Here is a 23,932-nt window from a genome sequence, read left to right on the forward strand (position 1 = left end):
GATGAGATTTTTCCCTTCACAGAACTGTTTGAACCGCATTTCTACAACGTAAAATGACAAAGATATAAAGCAAAGCGAACACATGCTGGTGAGTGTGCCACAGACAAGAAGTTGCCACAGATAGAGAAATAACTGAAGGGTGCTGGTTTGGCTCAGCTGGCTGGTTGTGGGATTGACTCCTGGTCTCGGCGCATGCTTGGTGCATGTCTTCCTTCCACTCTCCCCCCTTGTTTCCTGTCTCCCCTCAGCTGTCCTATCTGAGAAAGGCTAAAAGCCCCAAAAATAATACAAAAAAAGAAAAAAGAAACAATAAGTAAATGAAAATGTCCAATAGAAACGGTGAAATGAGACATAAAGGAGCAGTGGTGGACTTATTTCACATCGCTGATGTGGATTAACTATGGTGTGCCTAAAGGGATAAAATAGCTCATAATTAATGGGAGTAAAAAGCAACACACGCTGACTACACGCCTTAATCCAGAATATAGTCGGCCCTGCTTGTAAACCCACAGTCTAGTTTTTGGAATCTCCTCGGGCCAAGTCCACAGTGTCCAGTCTCTGTGCAGCCGTCGCTCTTTTATGACCATTTGTTCTTGTGCATGTCCTCCTACAGCACAGGTGTCAAACTCAAGGCCCGGGGGCCAAATCCTGCCCGTGGAATGATTGTACCCGGCCCGCGAGATCTTATCATATTTATATTATAACTGGCCCACCAGTATGAGGTCTGCAGATTTCCTCCAGTTAAATAATGTAAACTTCCACTTGATTATTTAAAATATCCTCGTTAAGCCATAAAAATCTGAAAAAGTAAAGAGTAAGAAAAATAAGATAAAAAGTCAAAAATGTGGGGGAAAACATATTTTGTGTTCTATTTCATATTTTCAGCTTTGCATATCAACATTTAACTCAAACTTATGATTTTGACTTTTCATCTCATGCTTTGACCTTTTCAACTCATAATTTGAACTTTATATGTCTCATATTAATCTTTTAAATCTTAAGTCATATTTTGACCTTTTCAACTCATAATTTGAACTTTATATGTCTCATATTTATCTTTTAAATCTTAAGTCATATTTTGACCTTTTCAACTCCTGACTTTGGCTTTTTAATCCTATATTTTGACTTTTAAACACATGATTTCAATTCTTTTCTCATATTTTGACATTTTAAATTCATTGTTTTTTTTTACTTTTTATATCATATTTTACATTTTATACTCCTAGTTTTAATTTAAATCATGTTTTTAACTTTTTAAGTCATCATTTTGAATTCTAGCTCATATTTCGACAATTTCAACTCCTAATTTTGTCTTTTTAATCCAATATTTTGAACTATTAGACTCACAATTTAAAATTGACTTTTAAATTCATGATTTTAACTTTGATCTCATGTTTTGACCTTTCAAACCTATGATTTCAACTTTCTCCTCATATATTTGCTCTTTAAAAATGTTTTCCATTCTTAATATCGTGTTCTGATCTTTTGAACTAATAAGTTGGAATTTTTATCCCAGATTTGAGCCTTTAAACTTATCATTTTTACTTTTTTGAATTTCCAAGTGATTTATCATCAGTGTTAAGTTTGTTCGTATTTTATTACTGGTGAAAATGAGGTTGACAGTTATGGTTAAATCTTGAACCTTTTAGGCCCTCAGGTTAGACTTGAATCCAGAATCCGGCCCCTGCTGTAATTGAGTTTGACACCCCTGTCCTACAGCATGGTAGTTTAAACCCTTAGCCTCCAGTGGTTTTGTAAGATGGATTCACAGCTTTTGCCTTTCCTCTGCCTTTCACTTGTCTTTTCTGAGGAGTGTTTTCAGTCAGACCATCAACCCACATGAGCGATTTCCTAACAGTATGTTCCCCGTTTTCTTAAAAAGAAGGAGTATGATGTAAGGAGGGAGAAAAGCGGTTAAAAGTGGCGCCAACCCATGCCGATTTTGTCTGTTTCATTATGTATTCCAGGTGCTGCATAAATAGGCTCACTTCTTAACTGTTATGTATGCAGCATGCAATGGTTGTAGCTGCATGCACGTGCAGCATTGACGGTATCTCAGTGATATAATGGACACTTCTGTGTTTGAAAGCTGCCAAATCTTTAGATGAAAACATGGCTATTAAAATGCATCTTATACAGATTTACGTTACTGCTGCAATATCTAGATTTTGATGACCCAATTAAACAAAAATGTAATATCTCTCTGAGAAGACCTGCTTCACTGGGATAAAAATCATTACTATGCTGAAGTTTAGCTCTGATTTATCACATTTTTTAGATTAAAACAATCTGTTTGAGTAAATGCTAGCAGTGTTTGGTTGCTTCAGACTCCAGTTTAAAAAAGTCAGCCTAGTAGACCAAACCAGAACCAACCTTTAGAGATGATTTCTCTTTTAGAGTGGTTTGAGGTGGGACGGCTAATTTCCACAGCAGGCCGAGTGATTACTTCGACTACGTGAAGATGTCACGCTGAACATTGCACTCTGTGAGTTTTAAATTAAAGAACTCAAGGGGAGGAATGTTTGATTATAAATTCATTTCATTAATTTGAAAGAGGAAGCTGTTAAACGTGGCGCTGAAGCCTGAGAAGCAGACAGGCCGCTGTATCTCCGTCAGCCAGCTCTGCTTTCACCTGTTTATCCAGAGACAGAAGAGAATAACCCCCCTCTTCGTCCTCCATCTCTCTCTTATTTTCCTATCTTCTCTTCTTCTCTGCTGTCGGTGGGCGTCCCTGCCCCCCCTGCCGGGCCAATCAGACGAGTGTTGATCTGAGTTTGTTGTCTGCCTGTCTCCCACTGCTCGCAGATAGGCCGGCGTGCCGCAGAGCCTCGGAACACACAGACAGCTCACACTGAGGAGCAGACAGCACATACGATGTGATCACGTGACGCGTAGGACACTTATCTAACTCGTGGGCTCTTTCTCCGTCTTTACTTTTGTTTGTTTCAGCTCGCTTCGGGAGTCCTATCCCGTACAGAGCAATTAGGGACTTTGGCTTCAGAGCATGTACGTTCTCCAGCGCCGCTCTCATAAACTTTCATGGAACAAGCCGCGGGTTTACGTGACGTGGACGCAAATTATGTGAACAACATAACAAATGATGAGGAGGTCAAGGTCAAGACAACAGCGGCGAGACGATCACAAAGTGTGGAGGAAAAGTCTGGGATTAAATATTCATGTTGGACAGCAAAGGCAGCGTGAAGAACGAACAGAGAGGAGAAGCAGAGGTCAAACATGGAGGAATGAGGAGAGGTCAGACCTAACGATGAAATCCTGATACTCTGCTCTCAATATGAGGGTTCTCAATGTGATGACTTTAAAACTTTCACAAGTTTGCAAACACCCACCCACCATCGCACTCGTGTCATTTTAAGCCTTAATTTAGTAGATCAGGGGTTTTCAAAGTGTGTGAGAGTAAACCTCCCTTAAGAAGAAATTACTAATTTGGTGGACCCCCACCCACAAAAAGGATTCAAACTGAAAAACAACAACAACAACATTTCAAACATTTCTGTCTAATCTTTAAACATTTTTAACATTAATATATTTGTATGTTTTGGTTTGCAAATGTCCTTTAACATCTGCCTTCCCATCTATTTCTGTTATAATGCCATTAAATACCCCTTTTTCATATTATTTTGCCATTTTACAACTTCTTTTTGACACTTTTTCCCATTTTTGCCCCTTTTTCACCTTTTTTTTGCCACTTTTCACCCATTTAAGCTATCTTTTGTCATTAAATACCACTTTTTCTCCCACTTTTTGCCTATTTTGACACTTTTTTGCAACTTTTTACCCATTTTTTGCTGCTTTTTCCCATTTTTGCCCTTTTTCACCATGTTTTTATCACTTTTCACTCATTTAAGCTAACTTTTGTCATTAAATACCACTTTTTTCCTAGTTCTTGCCCATTTTAGCCACTTCTTTTTGCCACTTTTATCCCATTTTTGCCTGTTTTCACCATGTTTTTGTCACTTTTTAACCATTTCAGCTACCTTTTGCCACTAAATACCACTTGTTTCCTCTTTTTTTGCCCATTTTTGCCACTCTTGACTGCTTTTTGCCCATTTTAGTCACTTTCCACTCATTTTTTGTCACTTCTCCCCCATTCCTACTACTTTCTGACCATTTTTCCACTTTTCATCCCCATTTTCGCCCCTTTTCACCCATTTTTTTGCTGCTTTTTGGCCACAACCTATTTTTATTGCTACTTCAAGCTGTTTTTGCCACTTTTCACCTCTTAGATTGTGGCTCTTGCAAAGGTATTTTTCATCTATTTGGCTCTTTGTTTGAGTAACACTGCTCTATAGCAAAGTCCCTATAGTAACTATAAGTCTTTCCATTTTGCTCCATGCACAGCAGAGGTTAGCAAAGCAAATCACCTTTTTCTGGTTTATGGTTCCGCGCCTCCCCTGAAGCTCTGTGGCGCCCCCCAGGGGAGGCCCACCTCACACTTTGAAAACCCCTGCTGTAGACTGAGGGGAAACTTTCTAACTAATCCTTTAAAATTGAGCTTTTATCCACTATATTCAGCAGCAACAAGGGATTGACAACAAAATAAACTCGGCAAGGTTTTTAAACTCTACATAGCCACCTAAGAGCAAAAGTACAGACCACTGGAAGGGACTCCTGAAAAACTGTAATACACTAATGTCACAGAGTGAATCTGCATCCTGCAGTTGCTTCATTGCTGTGTATTTGCAGAATAAGTAACGTGCAAAGCATGCTTTTTGTGGTGCATTATGTCCCTCCCTGCATGTAAACTGCTCCAATCATTCTAGCCCAAAAGTAGATTTCTGTTCTCTGTGTTACCTTAAAAAACGTCTGATGAAAGATTAAAACTCTTCCTCTAAAGTGAAGCTTTAAGACTGAATTGATTGATTGAAATCAATGTTGATTATTAATTAGATAACATTTAAAGAGAGTAAAAAGAAGAAAAAGTCAGAAATGATCCAGCTATGGTAGAAAGTCGATGATGTCCCCATCCCTGTCTTAAAACTTTGCACCAATAATTGTCCTAACAGGATGATGAAATAATTATATTTTGGTAGTGATGGGTCAAAGGTCAAGGTAATTGGATGTGATGTTCATTCCCTCCTATAAAGTTGTTGTTGCAAATGCAATATCTCAGGTACAGAAATTTTCTTTAAACTTTGCAAGGAGTGACTTGAATGTGGAGGTGTGTAACTGCTAGGGGTGATTCTCGTCCAAAATATCAAAGGAGTCAATGATTTTTTTCCATTTAGTAAATATAATGTATGCTATTACTCCTACAAAGTCAGAGCATCAAAACAAATTTAAATACTGCACTACGAAATGACAATTTGGTAACTCTCCACACACAAACTCCATCGTTGAAAACTGCAGCAGCACCTGTCTGCTGAAGTCAGGTGACAACCCAAGCTGTACATGCATGGCTACCTCATTCTGTCTTCTTGCTCTGATTGGCCCGTAATGAATGTAACAGACAGAATGCTTATCCAATCATCTTTCAGGATTTTATTTTTAGCCCTGCCCTTCCCAAACTCTTTGTATAGTAGTTTTTTTTTTAGTCAAACATATTCCAAGTTCACTTGGACACCATCAAAACGACAATCTCCAGGAAGGATCTCTCATCGTCAGCTTATGAACAAGTCTTCAGTTTACAACATAGAGCTTTAATAATTGGCATTTTTCCACTTAAGGCCTTTGCACACTGACTCAGCTTTTTTCTTCTGAATTTTCACACCTTAAAAAAAAGAAAATCAGTCCCATGTTGTTCTAATCATATGTTGTTCTAAGCATGTTAGCTTTTCACAGTTGCTCACACTAGCCAGCGTAATATGCACAGAGGAAAAAATTGATTGATTTCTTATCAAACCGAGGCAAAAACCAGATGAACAGGCCCAAAGTAAGGTGAGAAACGAGGAGGGTGAAAATGCCAAGAGAGCAACAACTGAAAAACTTCAACAAGAGGACGTCGGAGAAGTGACCAGCAAGCAGACACAATGTATTCAAGTAAAAAAAGGAAGGGTACGAGGCACAGAAGATGAGCACAGGAAATCAAGAAAAATGGACTGAGAAATTCCTATTTGTCCTCCATGGAATGAACCCATTGTGCTGAATATGCAAACAGACCCACTCTGGTTTTAAATGTAGCAACCTAGAAAGCCATTTCATAACTGCACATCCAAATTTCATTGAAACCTACCAACCTGGCAGTGAACTCAGAAAGAGAAAAATTAATCAGCAAATTGCATCACTCAGCGAGCAGCAAGCCCTCATCCACAGGACAACTTCTATAGCGGAGCGCTTAGCGGAGGCAACTTTTGAGATTGCGTGGATTCTGGCTCGGGCAGAAAAGCCGTTCTCAGACTCAGAAACAGTGAAAGGGGGTTTTTTGGCTACAGCTGAAATATTATTCACAGACTTTGAAGTCTGGACGTGACTGTAAAGCAAAAAATAGGACTACAGCAATGGGATTCAACAATAATGAGGAGGATAAAGGACATATAAGCACATACACGTGTGACCCATGCACATCTTGAATTCCTGACAGTGATTGCAACAACAAACTACAAATACACCATGAAGAAAATAAAGGAGATGCATGCCACCTTCCACTCATCACAGTATTAAGGTAATGCTGGTTTGAGTTAAATCTGTATTGGCCGTGTTATCACCGTGCTGTAGGTTGACACTTTAGTATTCAGTAATGTTTTTCACTTTTGGTGACTTTCAGTTTAACTAAAGTGGCTCTCCTGTTGTGTGCGTCCTGCCAATGTGGCTCACATGAAAAAAACAGCGAGTATCACTGCTGTAGAAGAAGATAGACATCTTTGCCTATCATGACTCTGTTACTGACTGATTTCCTCTCCCTGAAGCATCCATATTCGATTCTACCACTCTTTACACAGTTTGTATTCAGCTGTAATCAAATCCACACTCCTCCACCCACCAAAACCCCCGAGTTCAGACTTCCTGCACGGATTATTTTCTGCTCTGTTCCTGGATCGGCTCCGCTCGTGCTCCAGCGGTGATCTTTACACACTTTCTCCTCCCTGGACGGATGATTTGTCTCTTCTGCTTTATTCTGTTGTATTCAGAAGAGACTCTCTGCAGGGAGAGACAGAATGTCATCCTCCACACAGAGACGCTCCTTCTCCTCTCTTCACTTCTTCAATTAGGCGGCTCATCCATCGCCATGATTACATGCTGCTAATTAAGCAGCTAATCAGCTAATTACCCAGGAGCAGAGAGGAATGAGGAGTGTGTGAGTGTGTGCGCTTAACACGAGGTGTCATGTGTGACATGGCAGAGTAGAAATTCATCTTTAGGAGTTTTATTTTGAATGTTAGGGGGGTTATTTTACTTTGAAAGAACGCTCTCCATGTTTGATTGAACACGTGTGTTTCTCTGTCTGTTGGTGCTGAAAAAGTGTCGTAAGCATATTAATATTCTGCCGTTCATGAGCAGGTTTGTCGCACCGACCACATGAACGCAGGCAGAGACACTGAGTGCCAGAGGGGGTCTGAATGATTCAGAGGAGGCTGCACACGGCCCTGAATGTGTCAGGGATTAGAGAGACTCGCTGTGTCTGAGAGGACCAGACCAGACCAGGAGGGTCAGTGCAGAATTCTCCCAGCATCCGACTAACCAGAGACTGTGTGTTTGCAAAGGAAACCAATTTCTGCCTAATGGCTAGGTCCAGGAGCTGTCTGTCAGTCCTGGTGTTTATGTTTTAGTGTGGATAAAACAGCTGATTCTGGTTTCTAAAAACGGACCTTCCCTCTGAGTAAAAGTCTGTCTCTGAGGTTTCTGCTCTCTGAAGTTGTCGGCCAATTTAAAGCCTGTCAGCAACAAAAACAAGAACTTCAAATGGACGAACTGTTGCCTGCGATGAATCTAGCTGGTCTTGAAGCAGAGAATTTTAACCCCTTTGTCCCTTAGGGCAGTGGTTCTCAACGTTGGGTTCAGGACCCCCATGGGGGTCATGAAACGCTGAGAGGGGGTCACAAGATGCCCTAAGAACTAAGACTATTTTTTAAATTACACTGTTGCCGCTTTACACTAATTTTGCTCCATTTTAGGCCATTTTTATCACTTTTTCCCACTGATTTTGCCAGTGTTAACACATATTTGCAACTTAAAACCCATTTTTTCCCATTTCAAACCCTTTCCAACACTTTTTTCTACCTGTTTTTATTGCTTCTAAACCAGGTCTTGTCACTTTACATCTGTTGCTGCCTCTATTGACCCATTATTGCCTCTATTAACCACTTTTTACCACACGCCCATTTCAATCACGTTTCACTATTTGATATGCTCATTTTTGCCAGTTTAACCCATTTCTGACAATTTTTGCCTAGTTTTTCTATCTTATTTAACCCTTTTTTACCAGTTTATATCAATTTTTCAACCCATTTCACCAAATTTTCCACCCATTTTTGCAAATTTAAAGTCATTTCAGACATTTTTAAAATCCCCTTACCACTATCTATGCACATTTTTGCAGCTTTTACCAATTTTTGCCACTTTTTTGCTTATTTTTTGCCAACTTTATCAAATTTTTGCCACTTCTAACCAATATCAGCTACTTTTAAAATCCAATTTTACCACCTCTTCCACCATTTTTCTGCCATTATTAACCCATTCTAGCCATTTTAACCCATTTTATCTCTGTTTTTAACAAAAGGGATTTGAACCCATTTTTAGGGAGGCTATCTATCACACAAATGAATTATAAATATACTTGTTTCTTTGGTAAGAGTGGTTATTTTCAGGTTAAAGCTCTCCCCTTTATCCCCCTTACAGGCAGCCTTGTCTGCACAAGAGTCTAGAATGTGCATGGCTGTGTTCAACCACCTTCAGGCACAGAGGGGGACCCCAGTCTCTGGCACCTTTATTTTGGGGGTTAAGGAAAAGGCTGAGAACCCCTTTTCTATAAGACCAGGCACAAATGCTTCCAACTAGAACTTTGCAAAAAAATCTGCCTGATGGCAGTCGTGGTATATGGACAATCCTTTGACTTTGCGAGATTATCTCTGGTTACAAGACAGGGTCTCTAAGTCCCATCTGACAGAGACTCCAGACAGACACTATGTACATCTAACACCAAGTTGATGATTTAACCCTCGGATCCTACTATGTCCATTTTGAGGACATTCATCATTTTTATCATCATTATTTTGAGTTGATAGTCACATTTTTATAGATTGAGGCATCAAATTTGGCCAAAGTTATAATTTTTCTTCATATTAAACTATGTCAGAACTCTGTTGACGCCAAATAGCTCCATCCATCCTTGTTTGTCCAAAATCTGGACAATACACTTCCATTAAAAACACGTTTTTTTGACTGTGTGTCTATGGCACCAAAACAAAATACAGCAACTTTTGCTATGCAGTCACTCGATCACCAGGGCTCTAAATTTCACCATTCCACAGTGATCCAGCAGATAGTGCCAGCGCACCATTTTAACCCCTTCAGCAACACACACGCAGGACTTCTTCCATGGACTCAGAGTGTTTGAAGCGCTATTTCACCCACTAAACATCAGAATTAAATGAAACGATTCGTGCCACTAGATATGGATGTCTGAGAGTGGGCTACATGTGTAAGGAAAAGTTTGTGTGCTCCTACGTCTGTGCTCAGGTGAGAATCTGAGTCTATGTTTACAACCGGACTTTCTGTAAGTGGAGTATTTACAGTCAAAAATGCTACTTCTGTGTTCTACAGTCTGGGACTAAGAAAGGGGGACATTTGGAAAATTTCATCTATGCCCTCACTTCCTAGCAAGTGGATGGATATGCATGAGGATGCACAGGTCCTTTCCATTAATAGGAGAGAATATGTCATATGTCAAATATGCAGTAAATTCATATATATGCTTGTAATGAGCGTAACCGGGGTCACATTTTGGTTAGAGGTGGAAATGCGTGTGTTTGTGATTCATATCCTATATATTTCCTCTGATCTTTTATGCCTGTACATAAAATAAACCTAACATGAACAAATGCATTCACTCTCATATGATTTTGGTAGAGGAGGAGGCTCAAGAAAAGGATGGTAAAACTGGTGTGTTTTTGGCTCCGATAGACTCATCTGTTTACATGGACGCTATCTCAGGAGTTGGAGTTTTAGTATCATCATTGAGGAAATGTGGAGTTTAGATTCTCTTCATGGACTTGTGTTTGTCTGACCGGCTTAAACTCAGATCAAAACATTTCCCCAACACGTAAGCAGGGAGAGGAAGAGAGACGGGGACAGCTCTGACATTTCATCAGTCAAATCATCATTAAGTCTGAATATTAATGTGGATCATCTGATTTCATGTGAAGGACGGAGTCTGATGAGGGGATCAAACCGACGACCTTCCGGGTCGCTGATCCCCCGCTCCAAGGACGTCCCCTCACACGGCCGAGCCTTTAATTCTCAGATTGATCATGGCGTATCCCGACCATCCTCACAGATAATCCTATTACAGCGCTCTGATTCCGTCTGTGGGCTCCTGACCCACTAACACCAGATAAGACTGATATGCTGAACTTCATTGATCCCTCAGAGGGGACTGCCATGCTTCAGCTGCAAAGTAAAATGTTGCTCGGGGAGCAGAAGGTGTCGAGAATGAGAATATGGAGGCGATAAAGCAGAAGGAGTGAAATAAACCTGCAGAAAATAAAACAATAAAAAATATTAGAGGAGGCAGAACAGCGTCTTTATGGTGATAATTAAAGGAGCAGCCATGAGGAGAACGAATCCCCAGAGCTATTGACATTTCGCCATATTCGATATGACAGATATGACTGATTAGTTCACCGGGCAGCCTCATCAATAATCTGCCTGCCAATCAAACGTGACCTTTAGCAGAGAGGTGATGAATGAACGGGGCCACAGGACGATCCGATACCAGCCCTCCAATCCATCATGGCAACTGCAGAGAGGGGGAGAGAGCGCCGGTGTTGGGGTGATTTTGGGTCGACTTTGATCAGAATTAAAGTTCAGTGATTCAACACGCCTGATTTAAAGCACGCTATCATGGCCAATCATAGCAGCTATACCTTTGAGCAGGGGTGTCAAACTCAAGGCCCGGGGGCCAAATCCGGCCCATGGAATGGTTATATCCGGCCTGCAAGATCATCTCATATTTGTATTCTGCCAAGCCCACCAGTATGAGGTCTGCAGATTTCCTCCAGTATAAAAATGTAAATTTAACCATGATTATTTAAAATTCCATTGTGAAGCCAAAAAATTCTGAAAAAGTACAGTGAGAAAAAATAGATAAAAAGTCAAGACTAACTTTTTAACTTATTATTTTGAATATTAGCTCATATTTTGACATTTTCAACTCCCTAATTTGCCTTTTAATCGCATATTTTGACTTTTAAACTCATGATTTCAATTTCTTGATCATATTTTGACATTTTAGACCAACAATTTTAAATTTAAGTAATATTTTTTTCACTTTTTAAGTCATTATTTTGAATTTTAGCTCATATTTTGACATTTTCAACTTCTTAGATTGGCTTTTTAATCCAATATTTTGACTTTTAAACTCATGATTTCAGTTTTTTCTCAAAGTTTGACATTTTTAGTCTATAATTTATACTTTCTATCTCATATTTTAACATTTTAGACTCAAGATTTAAAATTTTAAGATATATTTTGACCTTAAAACTTATGATTTTAACTTTTTTACTCATACATTTGTTCTTTAAAATATTATTTTTCAATTCTTAATTGTGTGTTCTGACCTTTGGAACTAATAAGTTGGACTTTTTATCTTAGATTTTCAGTCTTTAAACTTATCGTTTTTACTTTTTTGGATTTCCAAATTATTTTCCTATTTTATTATAGATGAAAACGAGGTTGACAGTTTGAGGTTGTGTTGACCCTGGTAGGCGCTTAGGTTAGACCTAAGTCCAGAGTCCAGTCCCTGCTGTGATTGACTTTGACACCCTTGCCTCTGAGGGTCGGGTTCACCAGTGGGCATGACGGCGTTTGACTGCAGCTCAGTAGATCAACCAACCAAAGAAGGACATCGGTTTCTTTCAAACATAGCCAGGAATGATCAAAAACTTTGCTTTTGTTGTGTTCAAACCAAAGCATACAAGCTTCTGTGTTTATAAAACTTCCTAAAACCTCTGACATGTGTTGCACTGAAAGCACATACCTGATTTTTTCACAAAAACTTTACTCAGACTTTTTCCTGCAGCCCTAAGTAAATCCCAGACTCTGTGGGTGCAGCCACAAGTGGCCTTCACTTGTACAAAACTCGTGCATGGAATTAAATTCCTGCATACTTCACCTTGCACATATGTATCATTGGTATTTAGGCGAACATTTTGCAGCTTCTGTTGACTTTGCATAGCAGATGGATTGTGCAGATTACATGTCTGATCCATCTTGCGAAGCTCCAAGCTGACATAATTGTTCTATTGCTTACAAAGTAAGCTGAGCATTACCGCCTGAAGAAGCCTTTTACAAAATGGTCATAGCATCGTTTAATTGTTTAAGATTGGTGAAAATATTCAGTCTTAAAAACTCATCTGTTATAAACTCGAACTTTCTTCCTCCAGAAATAGGAACACTTTGAATAACTTACCCTCAGAGAAAATGAGCATTTGAAAACCTGTAAAGAGTTTTCTTCAGGAAAAGTCACAAAAATGTTTTATGACAAAAAGAAACAGATGAGCATTATAAACCAGAGAACCCATGACGAGTGTCCCTACCTCGATCTTGTTCCAGACGTCGGGGTCTCTGTCCTGGTTCTGAATGTCCTCCAGCAGCCGCTGCACCATCGACACACCTCCACGAACATCCACTGGGGGCGCTGTCTGCTGCAGGCAGCGTTCTGTAGACCGTCGTCCCTCCTCGTCTTCAGACTGAAGGTCGCTTAACGGACCAGACTCAATGCTCTCATCCAATGAGGGTGCGATATCGCTGGAGGAGGTGGGGCTAAAGCGGCTGACCAGGTTTCTTCTATATGGGAGCTGAGGGGAAGAAAGAAGATGCAATGAACTTTATTTCTGCCTGAGAACTCAGGATTAAAGGAAATATTTGGATTCTAAAACGTAACATCATCAGTAAAGAAATGATTTCTGTGAGATACCAGAGGTGGAAGATGAGAGGGAATGCTGTCCCCACTCTCCCCTTCACCTACATCCCAGTCTTGATTGAGCTCTGTCAGATCCCAGTCATCCACATCCTGCAAAGCATCCTGGGTAGAATCACAGCCTGCAGGTCTCTGCAAGACAAAACACCCTGTGACGATCTTTCCTTTTCATGGGTTTCACATGCAGTGTTGATGTTGATTAAAAACTTTTAAATGTTTATGACAAGGAGTTTAAAAAAACTGTACGGTAGGCTGGCCTACAGAACTAACTGGACTCCGATAAACCCCGAGAATGGACCCTGATAAACCCAGAAAATGGACCCTGATAAACCCAGAGAATGGACCCTGATAAACCCAGAGAATGGACCCTGATAACCCAGAGAATGGACCCTGATAACCCAGAGTATGGACCCTGATAAACCAGAGAATGGACTCTGATAAACCCAGAGAATGGACCCTGATAACCCAGAGAATGGACCCTGATAACCCAGAGTATGGACCCTGATAAACCAGAGAATGGACTCTGATAAACCCAGAGAATGGACCCTGATAACCCAGAGAATGGACCCTGATAAACCAGAGAATGGACCCTGATAAACCCAGAGAATGGACTCTGATAACCCAGAGAATGGACCCTGATAAACACAGAGAATGGACCCTGATAAACCCAGAGAATGGACCCTGATAAACTAGAGAATGGACCCTGATAAACTAGAGAATGGACCCTGATAAACCCAGAGAATGGACCCTGATAAACCCAGAGAATGGACCCTGATAAACTAGAGAATGGACCCTGATAAACCCAGAGAATGGACCCTGATAAACCCAGAGAATGGACCCTGATAAACCCAGAGAATGGACCCTGATAAACCCAGAGAATGGACCCTGATAAACCAGAGAATGGACCCTGATAAACCAGAGAATGGACCCTGATAAACCCAGAGAATGGACCCTGATAAACCAGAGAATGGACCCTGATAAACCAGAGAATGGACCCTGATAAACCCAGAGAATGGACCCTGATAAACCCAGAGAATGAACCCTGGTAAACCCCGAGAATGGACCCTGATAAAACCAGAGAATGGACCCTGATAAACCCAGAGAATGGACCCTGATAAACCCAGAGAATGGACCCTGATAAACCCAGAGAATGGACCCTGATAAACCCAGAGAATGCCCCACCACCACTTTTGCAATTTTAACATTTTTTCTCCTTTTTCTCCTGTATTTTGGAAAATCTTGTATCTTTTAACACATTTTTGTCCTATATAGCAACTTTTAATCATGGGTTGCTGCTTTTTAATTTATCTATTTATTTAGATCGATTTAACCAGGAAAGCCTCATTGAGATTACAAATCTCATCTACAAGAATGTCCTGGCCAAGACAAGCAGCAGCACATTCACAGAGTTACAGACATAAAACATTAAACATAAAAACACTAAAAAGCACAGATCAACGATCAACAAAGGTTTTTTTCCTATATTGCCCTTTTAACCCACTTTGGGTCCCTTTTTAGCCGATATTGCCACTTCTAACCCATTTTTGTAATTCTAACCCATTTATGCCCTTTGTTGCCATTTTTTGCCAATTTCTTTCGCCCTTTCCAACCAAATTTGCAGCTTCTTGCCCTATATCACTACTTCAAACCATATTTTGCTATTCTCTGCCCAGTTATTGCCACTTTTGACTCTCTTTAGGCCACTTTTTGCCCGTTTAGGTCACTATTTTGTCCTCAGTTGCAACACTTTTATTGAGTTGTTGCTGCTATTTGCCGAATTGCCACTTAAGCAAATTGTTGTCTTTTCTTACCAAGTTTTTGCCCTTTTTTCTGTTCATTCTGACCCATTTTGCTGCTTTTTGCCCTATATTGCCACTTTTTACCCATTTTTGCCATTTTTACCTATTTCTTGCCACTTCTCTTTCCCCTCTTAACCCATTTTGCTGTTTTTTGCCCTATAATGCCACTTCAACCAATTGTTGCCAGATTTTGACACTATTTTTACCTTTTTTGCTTATTTTAGCAACTTTTATTCCAGCTTCAACAAACTGTTGCTGCTTTTTGGTCTATGTTGCCATTTTTTGCCCTTTCTTGCCCATTTTTGTTCATTTCCTTTTGCTTCTAACCTACTTGTGCAGATTTTTCCCTATTTTGCCACTCTCAACCCTTGTTTGCCAACTTTCCTTGATTTTTGCTCTGGGTTTTGCCCATTTTTGCCACTATCTTTGCTACTTTTGCAACTTTTCATAAATTTTCTTATCTTTTTAAAATCATTTATTTTCTCTTTTAGTTGTTTCAGTTTTTTCTACTTTATTTCCATCATCCTGACTTTTGTTCACATCACGTTTCAGCTATAAAGTCTGACATTACTTTACGAAACATTTAGATCAGGCTAAAATAAAACACAGTTATCAAGTTTAACTTTACAGTGGATTATGGTTTTGTTGACCTCCATGGACCCCAGAAAGCTCTCCCCTTTACCCTCCCATGGTCAGCCTTGCTGGAGGTCTAAATGTGTGAACTAACCAGTGGGATTGACTGAGTCAGATTCTCCAGCTTCATAGCGAGCATCTCCGTCTTCCTGAGCTGAGCGGGGAGTGCGAGGAACTCCTCTGAGCCGTACCAGTGCTCTCTGTCCGGGCTGTCTTTAGATGAAACCTGGGGCCCCTGTGTGAGGAGAGAGAGACCAAAACATCTTATATGACACTCTGCAGACAAATTATGTCATAGAGAAAGTCAAAATGAGCTCTGACTATGTCTGATGCTGAACATTCCCACATTTGCACTTCTTCAGTGTCATATTATCATGGTAAGAATTATCAAGCTTGTTACACCTTAAACAGGAAGTTTGCATTTATTAGAATGAGATTCAGTTTTTTGTAGAAATTAGGCTAATCTCTGTATTTTCATAGCAGTCATTGCATTTATCATGGTCCTGGTCTTATGCATCCTCACTTATCGGACCTCAGGTCTCCCTCCTCTCACATTCATCCTCCGTCCTCCAAGCAGCTTACGAGCTTTGGGACTGTCCTTAAGATGGTGGGTCAGAAACTACGTCCCGTTTGACCACAGACCGAGGACACATCAACTAAAGCCGAGGTCAGACTACATGTTTCAGCACAGTTACAGCAAAATCCAACAGTCATAAGGATTCAGAACCTGTCAGCCCTAAAAGCCTGCTGTTTCATCCATACTGATCGACAGTCAAGGATATTTTAAAGTAAGCTGAAGAAGAACGATGAGAAATCAGATACAGCTCTCTTTGGGTCTCTGGGATCGGCACAAAACCAAAGTTCCTCACCGAAGTTTCAAATTTCTTCAAACTTAAAAAAAACCCTCCAGACTTCCAGACAAACTGAATGAGCCCTCACCTTCTGCCCCTGGTGCCTCACGATCCAGACCGCCGCCTTGCGTGGACACGGCCGGGGGTCTGACTCCTCTCCAGACGCCTCCATGTCGGAGGAGAGGAACTGCTCCCTCATGGGGGAGGGTAATGAGGAGTCAGAGTCCCCCTCACCGTGTGTATGTGTCTCCTTCTGCGTCCTTTCCATTTGTGTTGATATTTCATCCTGAGACGCCGGATCTCGGCGAGGCGGGGGTCCGCTGCTAGTCAGCCTGACCCGGGATGAGCTCTTCGGGTCAGTCGGCAGTCTCTGCACTCTCCCCTGTAGGCGTCCTCCCTGTTTGGAGCCAGCGTGCTTTCTCTGGTGACGCCCGCTCATGACCTGAAGAGTTGAAGAGAGCTGGTTTTAAAATCCTCATCAGCCCAGGAGAGGAACAGGGGGACTGGACTATTTAAACTATTTTCTCAAGATCAGGCTTCTGAAATGTGAAAAAGTTAGATAACAACAGGGGCACGAATGGTTCCAGACAGCCACAGAGTTTTATTTCATTCGAAGTTTGCTATTATAATCCTTTAACAAAATAAATACATGTTTTTAAAGGGTGATTTCTGTGATTTTTTTAAAACCTGCACACTACTTTGGAGTGGATTTAGTAATCTGTTTGGCCAGGCAAAATATGGACCTGCATGGATCAGAAGTATTATACAAGTGTTAAACCTGGCACCAAAATAAAGTCTGTTTTTTTCCAAACTAAATCTAACTCCATTTAGTTGTGGCTTTCATCCAAACCTTTAGGCCAAAGCTTTTCATAGAGAATGATAAAAGATCAAATATAAGCTAAGGTAAGTCAGAGTAAGGTAACTCTTTCTAAGGTAAATAAAAGTAGAGTTAGATTTCGAACTTTAAAATTTACATCTTCTACAATGGAATGAAAAAAAACAATAAAAAATCACTTAGAGGACAAATAATCCTGTCCCTGGTGACTTTTGATAAACCAGTGTTTTTCCTCATTATAATAAAAATACAGAGGTCCTAACAGCTGTCACAAACAGCAAGAGTAGCAGTGTTAATGATTCCATTTGACCTCACTTGTCTCTATTTGTATTAAGGGTGCTTTCAAGTTATGATTTTGTCTGATCAAACTTTTCTTCAAAGTTTCATTAAAGTGGATTCAAACACACAGGACTAACCTGTAGACTCTCTGCAGACTGTGAGACATTCTCTGGATAGACTGAGTCCAGCTCCAACCAGAACTTGGACCTGTCTGGAGGGTCCATGAGGGAGGGGGTGCTCCGGCTCAGCTCGGCCTGAACCTGCAGCCCCGAGCCCGGACTCCCCTGGTCCTCCGCCCCGCCTCCTCCGGCTGAGAAGAGCGCCACTCTCTTTGGAAGAGACGGCTGTGTGGGCGACACCTCGGTGCTGCGGCTCCCGCCCTGCAGGGGGCGCTTTGCACTCTCACTGTGGCTGGGCATGCTGCACTGCATTGTGGGTAATACTTTTGTAGAGAGGTTGTGGTTGTTTGAGTCAGCAGGCGAGGTGAGATCGGGTAAAGTGTTTCTGTGTTCCTGGTCTGAGGATCCTCCTCTCTCCTCTGGCTCTGCTTCAGGGTTACAGTCTTTGGTTTGATCCTGGGCGGGGTCCTCGGCTTCGGGGGCCTCGGGCTCGTCTCCGGGGCTGTAGTCACTCAGCTCAAAGGCGGTGATGCCGCAGTCTAAAGAGAAGTAGTCCTGGCTGCAGCGGATGGTCAGCTGACCGCAGTCATCCACCTCAGTCAGAGCGTCCAGACGAGTCTGCAGGAAACAACCGTCCCGTTAACACCTGCTGGTTTTTACAGGCTGATAACATGTGACTAAAGGTTTCTCAGTATTATGCCTTCTATTGATATCCTCTAACAGCTGCTTTCAGCCAAGAGTTTCAGTAAAAATGTCTGCAGAAACATTTCCATCAGAATGACCTGACTGGAGATCCAAAGAGAAAGCTGTACCTGGTGTTGGTCCTGGCTGAAGGCCTGCAGGATATCGGTCTGGCGGGTGTAGTTCCCGTTGGAGTCCTGCAGGCCCTGCAGCAGACGCTCCTTCAGGACCAGAACTGAGACTCTGAGCTGGTGCCAAAGCAGCTGCACCGTCCTGAAACACCATAAACACAATCATCAAAACCTCAGGCTGGCCAGGAAGTAAATGACTGTCACTGTTAGATGCATGGTGTTAGATTTTAGCAGATATCTGATGTGCCAATATTTACAAATCAACTTTAGCTCAGGGTTTTCATTGTGTGAGAGTGAGCCTCCTCTAAGAAGAAATTATGCATTCAGTGGACCCCCACCCACAAAAAGGATTCAAATTGAAAAAAAAACATTTCAAACACTTAAGTCTAATCTTTAAACATTTTTAACATTAATATATTTTGGATATTTTGGTTTGCAAATGTCCTTAAACATCTGCCTTTCCCTCTTATTCAGTTATAATGCCATTAAATTCCCCCTTTTTCATATTTTTTTTGGCCATTTTACAACTTCTTGTTGCCTTTTATTCCCCATTTTTTCCACTTTTATCCCATTTTTGCCCTTTTTCACCTTTTTGCCCATTTAAGCTACCTTTCATCATTAAATATCCCTTTCTTTCCCCAATTTTTTGGTATATTTTTGTGATGTCTTCTTGCCACTTTTTCCCAATTTTTGCCTCTTCTATCCATTTTTTGCCACTATTTTTTGCAACTTTTTCACCCATTTAAGCAACCCTTAGCCATTAAATACCACTTGTTTCCTTTATTTCCAATTTTTGCCTCTTCTTTTTGCCATTTTTTCCCATTTTCACTTTTTTTTTGCCACTTTTTGCCCATTTAAGCTACCTTTGCCATTCAATACCACTTTTTCTCCCACTTTTTGCCCATTTTGACACTTTTTTGAAACTTTTTACCCATTTTTTGCCACTTTTATCCTATTTTTGCCCTTTTTTACAATTTTTTCCACCACTTTTCACCCATCCAGATACCTTTTGCCATTCAATACCCCTTGTTTAATCTTTTTTTGCCCATTTTGGCCACTTCTTTTTGCCACCTTTATCCCATTTTGCCCTTTTTCACCTTTTCTTGGCACTTTTCGACCATTTAACCTACTTTTTGTCATTAAATACCACTTTTTTTCCTAGTTTTTGCCCATTTTAGCCACTTCTTTTTGCCACTTTTATCCCATTTTTGCCTTTTTTTCACCATGTTTTTGTCACTTTTCAACCATTTCGGCTATCTTTTGCCACTGAATACCACTTGTTTCCTCTTTTTTTGCCACTCTTGACTGCTTTTTGCCCATTTTAGTCACTTTCCACTCATTTCTTTTGCCACTTGTCACCCATTTCTGCTGCTCTCTCACCATTTTTCCCCTTTTTCTTCCGACTTTGCCCTTTTCACTCATTTTTTGCTGCTTTTTGGCCATTTTTGCCACCTTTAACCTGTTTTATTGCTGCTTCAAGCTGTTTTTGCCACTTTTCACCTCTTACATTGTGGCTCTTGCAAAGGTATTTTCAACAATTTTGCTCTTTGGTTGAGTAACACTGCTCTATAGCAGAGTCCCTATAGTAACTATAAGTCTATCCATTTTGCTCCATGCACAGCAGAGGTTAGCAAAGCAAATCACCTTTTTTCAGGTTTATGGTTTCGCGCCTCCCCTGAAGCTCTGTAGCGCCCCCCAGGGGAGGCCCGCCTCACACTTTGAAAACCACTGCTTTAGCTGAAACTGATATTGATACTGACACATATTTGTACTCTAACTTCAGTCCTTAAACAACACAATTCAAAGCTTTAGGGTTTACAAATCACAAATTTTAGTCATTTAAACAGACTTTAAAGGAAGAGGATTGATGATGAATGGAGAAAAAGACTTCACACAGAGCTGGTGTGAGCATCTGGAGGATTATGATGTTAAAAACTGGTTAAAACTGTCCTTGTTTCTTTGGTCTCTCATGTTTTTAAATCTGTAAAGATCTGAAAATGATCTTGGTCTCCCCCTGTGATTGATAGCTTCATTGCTGACTTGCAGGAATTCACATCTATTCAGGCTTCTGCATTGGTGTTTCTGCTTCATTTGCACTAGAACAAATGTAAAAGTGTCTTCAGTTTCATAGGAGATCCACATAAAAGAAAAACAGGAACAAATAAGAATCCAGAAATATTCAGAAACAGGGGAATGAAAGCAGGAGACTTTTTCAAATATAATACATGACTTTAAAATGTTTCATCACTTTAAGCGAGTCTCATCGTGTCTCTTGAAGACTCACCTGATATCGACGATGATGTTGACAGAGTAGGACAGGAGTTTCAGGGAGAACTCGGTCTCCAGCAGGGCGTGAATCTGCTCCACATGGTCCGAGATATCCTCACAGACGTCCTACAGACAAACACACTAAGGTTAACGAAACTGAAACATGCTCACAGTGCCACAGAAGATCCTCTCAGTGTGTTTGACGGTATAAATAAGACATAAATCCTCTTTGTGTGTGCTGCAGGAGGAAAAGCAGAAGTGCTGCAGCTCTGTGACGCCACGGTTCCAGTTTTAAACGTGAGTCAGCTTCATGTGGGATCAGCTCCAGCTTCATGTGTTAGAACATGGAGGACACGTCCCGTCTGTCAGCCCGGGATCAACACCGTCTCTATAACACTCTCACTACAGACAGCTATAAAGTCAGATATTACTGCACTAAATTAAGATTGGATTAAAAACACAGCCAGACAGACAGACTCCAGCAGGAAACCAGAAATATCATGTAAGGATAAACTCACCACTTTTAGGTCGGTTTATAGAGCTTTGAATGTCTAGTCAGAGTGAGTTTATGTAGGACATTTAGAGGTTTCAATCACACCAGCACACCTGCTTTAATATTTCCTCCTAAAACCCTGCATGTACGATGATATTACCTTTCCTACAACATAGAAATCTTTTCTGCTGTTAGAATTCTTCATGTAAATGTCCTGAATGTCCACTGAAGTTTAAGTAATTCTCTTGAAATGATGGGATTATTTGCTGTTTGGATATTTCAGGGAATTTGATTGGAGGTTTTCTAGTACTAACAAAGAGATTTGGGAGATAAGTTTGTCTATTCTAGAGGGTTCTATTAGAACATTTGGGGATGTTTTTCTAGGCCTGTTCATGGTAATAAAGGAAGTTTGGGGATATTTGGAAAATTTCAGGCATTTTCATCGACTTTTTGGAAATGCATTTGTAAATTTGTAAAGTTTCAAGTATTTCCATTGTTTTATCATGGATATTTGTTGGAAAATTTTCAGGCATTGTTTTCAAGATTCAGTAAAGTAAATCTTTGTCTGGGAATTTGGTTGAAAATTTTCAAGTATTCCCATTAAAATTATGGGGATATATGTTTTTAGATTTGGAGAGTTACAATGCAAGCCACATTTGGTGAAACATGCTTTGAATTGCTGTGGATATTTTTATGGAAATTCGGGACATGTATTTGTTATTTTGGGGAAATTCAACTGGAAATGGGGAGACCTTGGACATGTTTAAGAATATTTGAAATTTGGGGATTTATTTCTTTTTTTAAGAAATTTTAGGGTGACTTTGCATTAAATTTGGGTTAATTTTGTAAACATTTTCAGTAATTGACATTGAATTTTTGGGAAACGTTTTGCCACTGAAACATTTGGGGGTATTGGAATAAATAGTCTGGTACATTTTTATGGGATAGCTAAAATATATGTAGGAATTTTAACAGAAATTGTTGGGAATTTCTTCAGGGTGTTTTTTTTTTGGGGGGGGGGGTGTTGTTGTTTTTGTTTATATTAGTTTTTTAATTTTAGGGAATTTCTGGGATTTTGGAAAGGGACATTTCCCAAAAAGTCCTGTTCAAAGACAATGCTGGTCCTATAACCTTTGTGGAAATTTTAGGGGGAATTTGTTTTGATATTTTTTTTCCATGGGAAGTTTTTGGATGTTTTGGGTTATTGGGAATTTTTTCATTGTTTTAAAGGAAATTTTGGAAAATTTAACTTTTGGGAATTTAATTGGAGAGTTTCAAGTATTTATTTGGAAAATAAGCAGATATGTTCGTAAAGTTCACAGTTATTGGAGGTTTTGGAGGAATTTGTCTTTAAGGGGTTTTTTGTTTGTTTGTCTGTCTGTTTGTTTTTTGTCATTTTTAGGAATATATGGAAATTTCAGGCATTTGAATTGAAATTTGGGAAAAGTTTTTGTATTTTGGGGAATTTGGTTGGAAATTTTAAAGTATTTCCATTAAAATTTAGGGCACATATTTATACATTTTGAGAGTTTCAAAGAAAGTTTTGTGGAAATTCACTCTGAATTTTTTGTACACATTTTTAAGGCAACCTGGAATTTGGAAAATGTCTGCTAATTTTCAGGAATTTAATTTGAAATGGGGGAGTCTTTTGCATTTTTTTAAATTAATTCAATTTTGGGGATTTGATTTAAAAAAATTAGGATAAATTTGCATTAAATTCAGGGTGTTTTCTGGAAAGATTTTCAGGAATTTAAATGTAAGAGTTTTCACAGACAATTCTGGTGATTACTCTAAAATTTTAAGGCATTAGTGTGAATTTTTGAGAGGAAAATTTCACAGAAATTTCTGGTCAAAAGCAAAGATGGTGTTTTAAACTATCAGGTCCTCCTGATCCCAAATATTGGAGAAGAATGCGCTCAAACAAAATCCCAGGTCTCAGGAGGATTTCATTGATCTGCTTTATGATTTTATATTCCCTCCATAAAGAAAACCTCTGTATACTTCAGCATCTTTTGTGCTAAATACTGAGCAGTGTTTGTTGTTTTACTAATTTTGTGATGTATACATTAGAAAAGAAACCAACGTCATGAAAATGAAAGGATTAACAGAGAAGTGATTGGGTAGATTAGGAGAAGGTTGATAGAATATGTCCTCGTTTTACTCTCCTTTCCCTGCTCTGTAAATAAAGTAGATGACCTTTTAAAGGAGCTGACTCGGTCCTGAACCTTTGTCAGATACTTTACACACTCCTCTGACCGCTGAGTCACCGAGCAGCTCCACGCCGACCCTCCTGAACACCTCGACACCTCACCCCCCCGCTCTGGCCCACATTATGAAACAGCGCTCGGCATGTGAGAATGTAGGTCACGCACGCTGCCAGCTCGGCTCACTGTAACTTGGCAAACAGAGTGACCTGCTGAGCACCGGTCCAAAATACATCTGTCACTACTGTAAGACCTGAGCACGCCGCCTGAGTGAGGAAATGCACGCTGGCTCAGAATGTAAAGCCTAACGTGTGACAGGAGCAACGCCACGGGGACTGAACATGGCCGTGACTTTCTGATGTGTGTCTACAAGTTTTTGCATGAAGTTTGTGGAGGCAGAGAAGTATCAGGGTGTTGAAATGTAGCTCTTTAAGAAGCAGAGGTTCAGCTAACTTCAGTCTACACCTCCAGGGAATCAGATTTTCACAGACAAGATCTCAGTGCAGCCAGGGAAGGAGGGATTCTCCTGCGGGGATGATGATGTTC

General features: G+C 40.2%; 1 protein-coding gene across 4 annotated transcripts in view; it reads right to left on the reverse strand.

Moving 5' to 3' along the window:
* Positions 1-23,932, reverse strand: part of akap6 (A kinase (PRKA) anchor protein 6) — a 319,977-nt gene that overhangs the window by 228,491 nt on the left and 67,554 nt on the right. For 3 of the 4 annotated variants that reach the window (XM_041812716.1, XM_041812715.1, XM_041812713.1), the window contains exons 6-12: positions 20,706-20,815; positions 18,422-18,563; positions 17,628-18,227; positions 16,465-16,818; positions 15,620-15,760; positions 13,091-13,225; positions 12,711-12,971 (exon numbers count right to left, since the gene is read on the reverse strand). In XM_041812716.1, the coding sequence (XP_041668650.1) occupies positions 12,711-12,971; positions 13,091-13,225; positions 15,620-15,760; positions 16,465-16,818; positions 17,628-18,227; positions 18,422-18,563; positions 20,706-20,815 (1,743 nt within the window). The remainder of the gene's footprint in view (positions 1-12,710; positions 12,972-13,090; positions 13,226-15,619; positions 15,761-16,464; positions 16,819-17,627; positions 18,228-18,421; positions 18,564-20,705; positions 20,816-23,932) is intronic. The other variant, XM_041812714.1, reaches the window with a different exon arrangement.

Source organism: Cheilinus undulatus, linkage group 18 (assembly GCF_018320785.1).
Source record: "Cheilinus undulatus linkage group 18, ASM1832078v1, whole genome shotgun sequence".
NCBI lineage: Eukaryota > Metazoa > Chordata > Actinopteri > Labriformes > Labridae > Cheilinus > Cheilinus undulatus.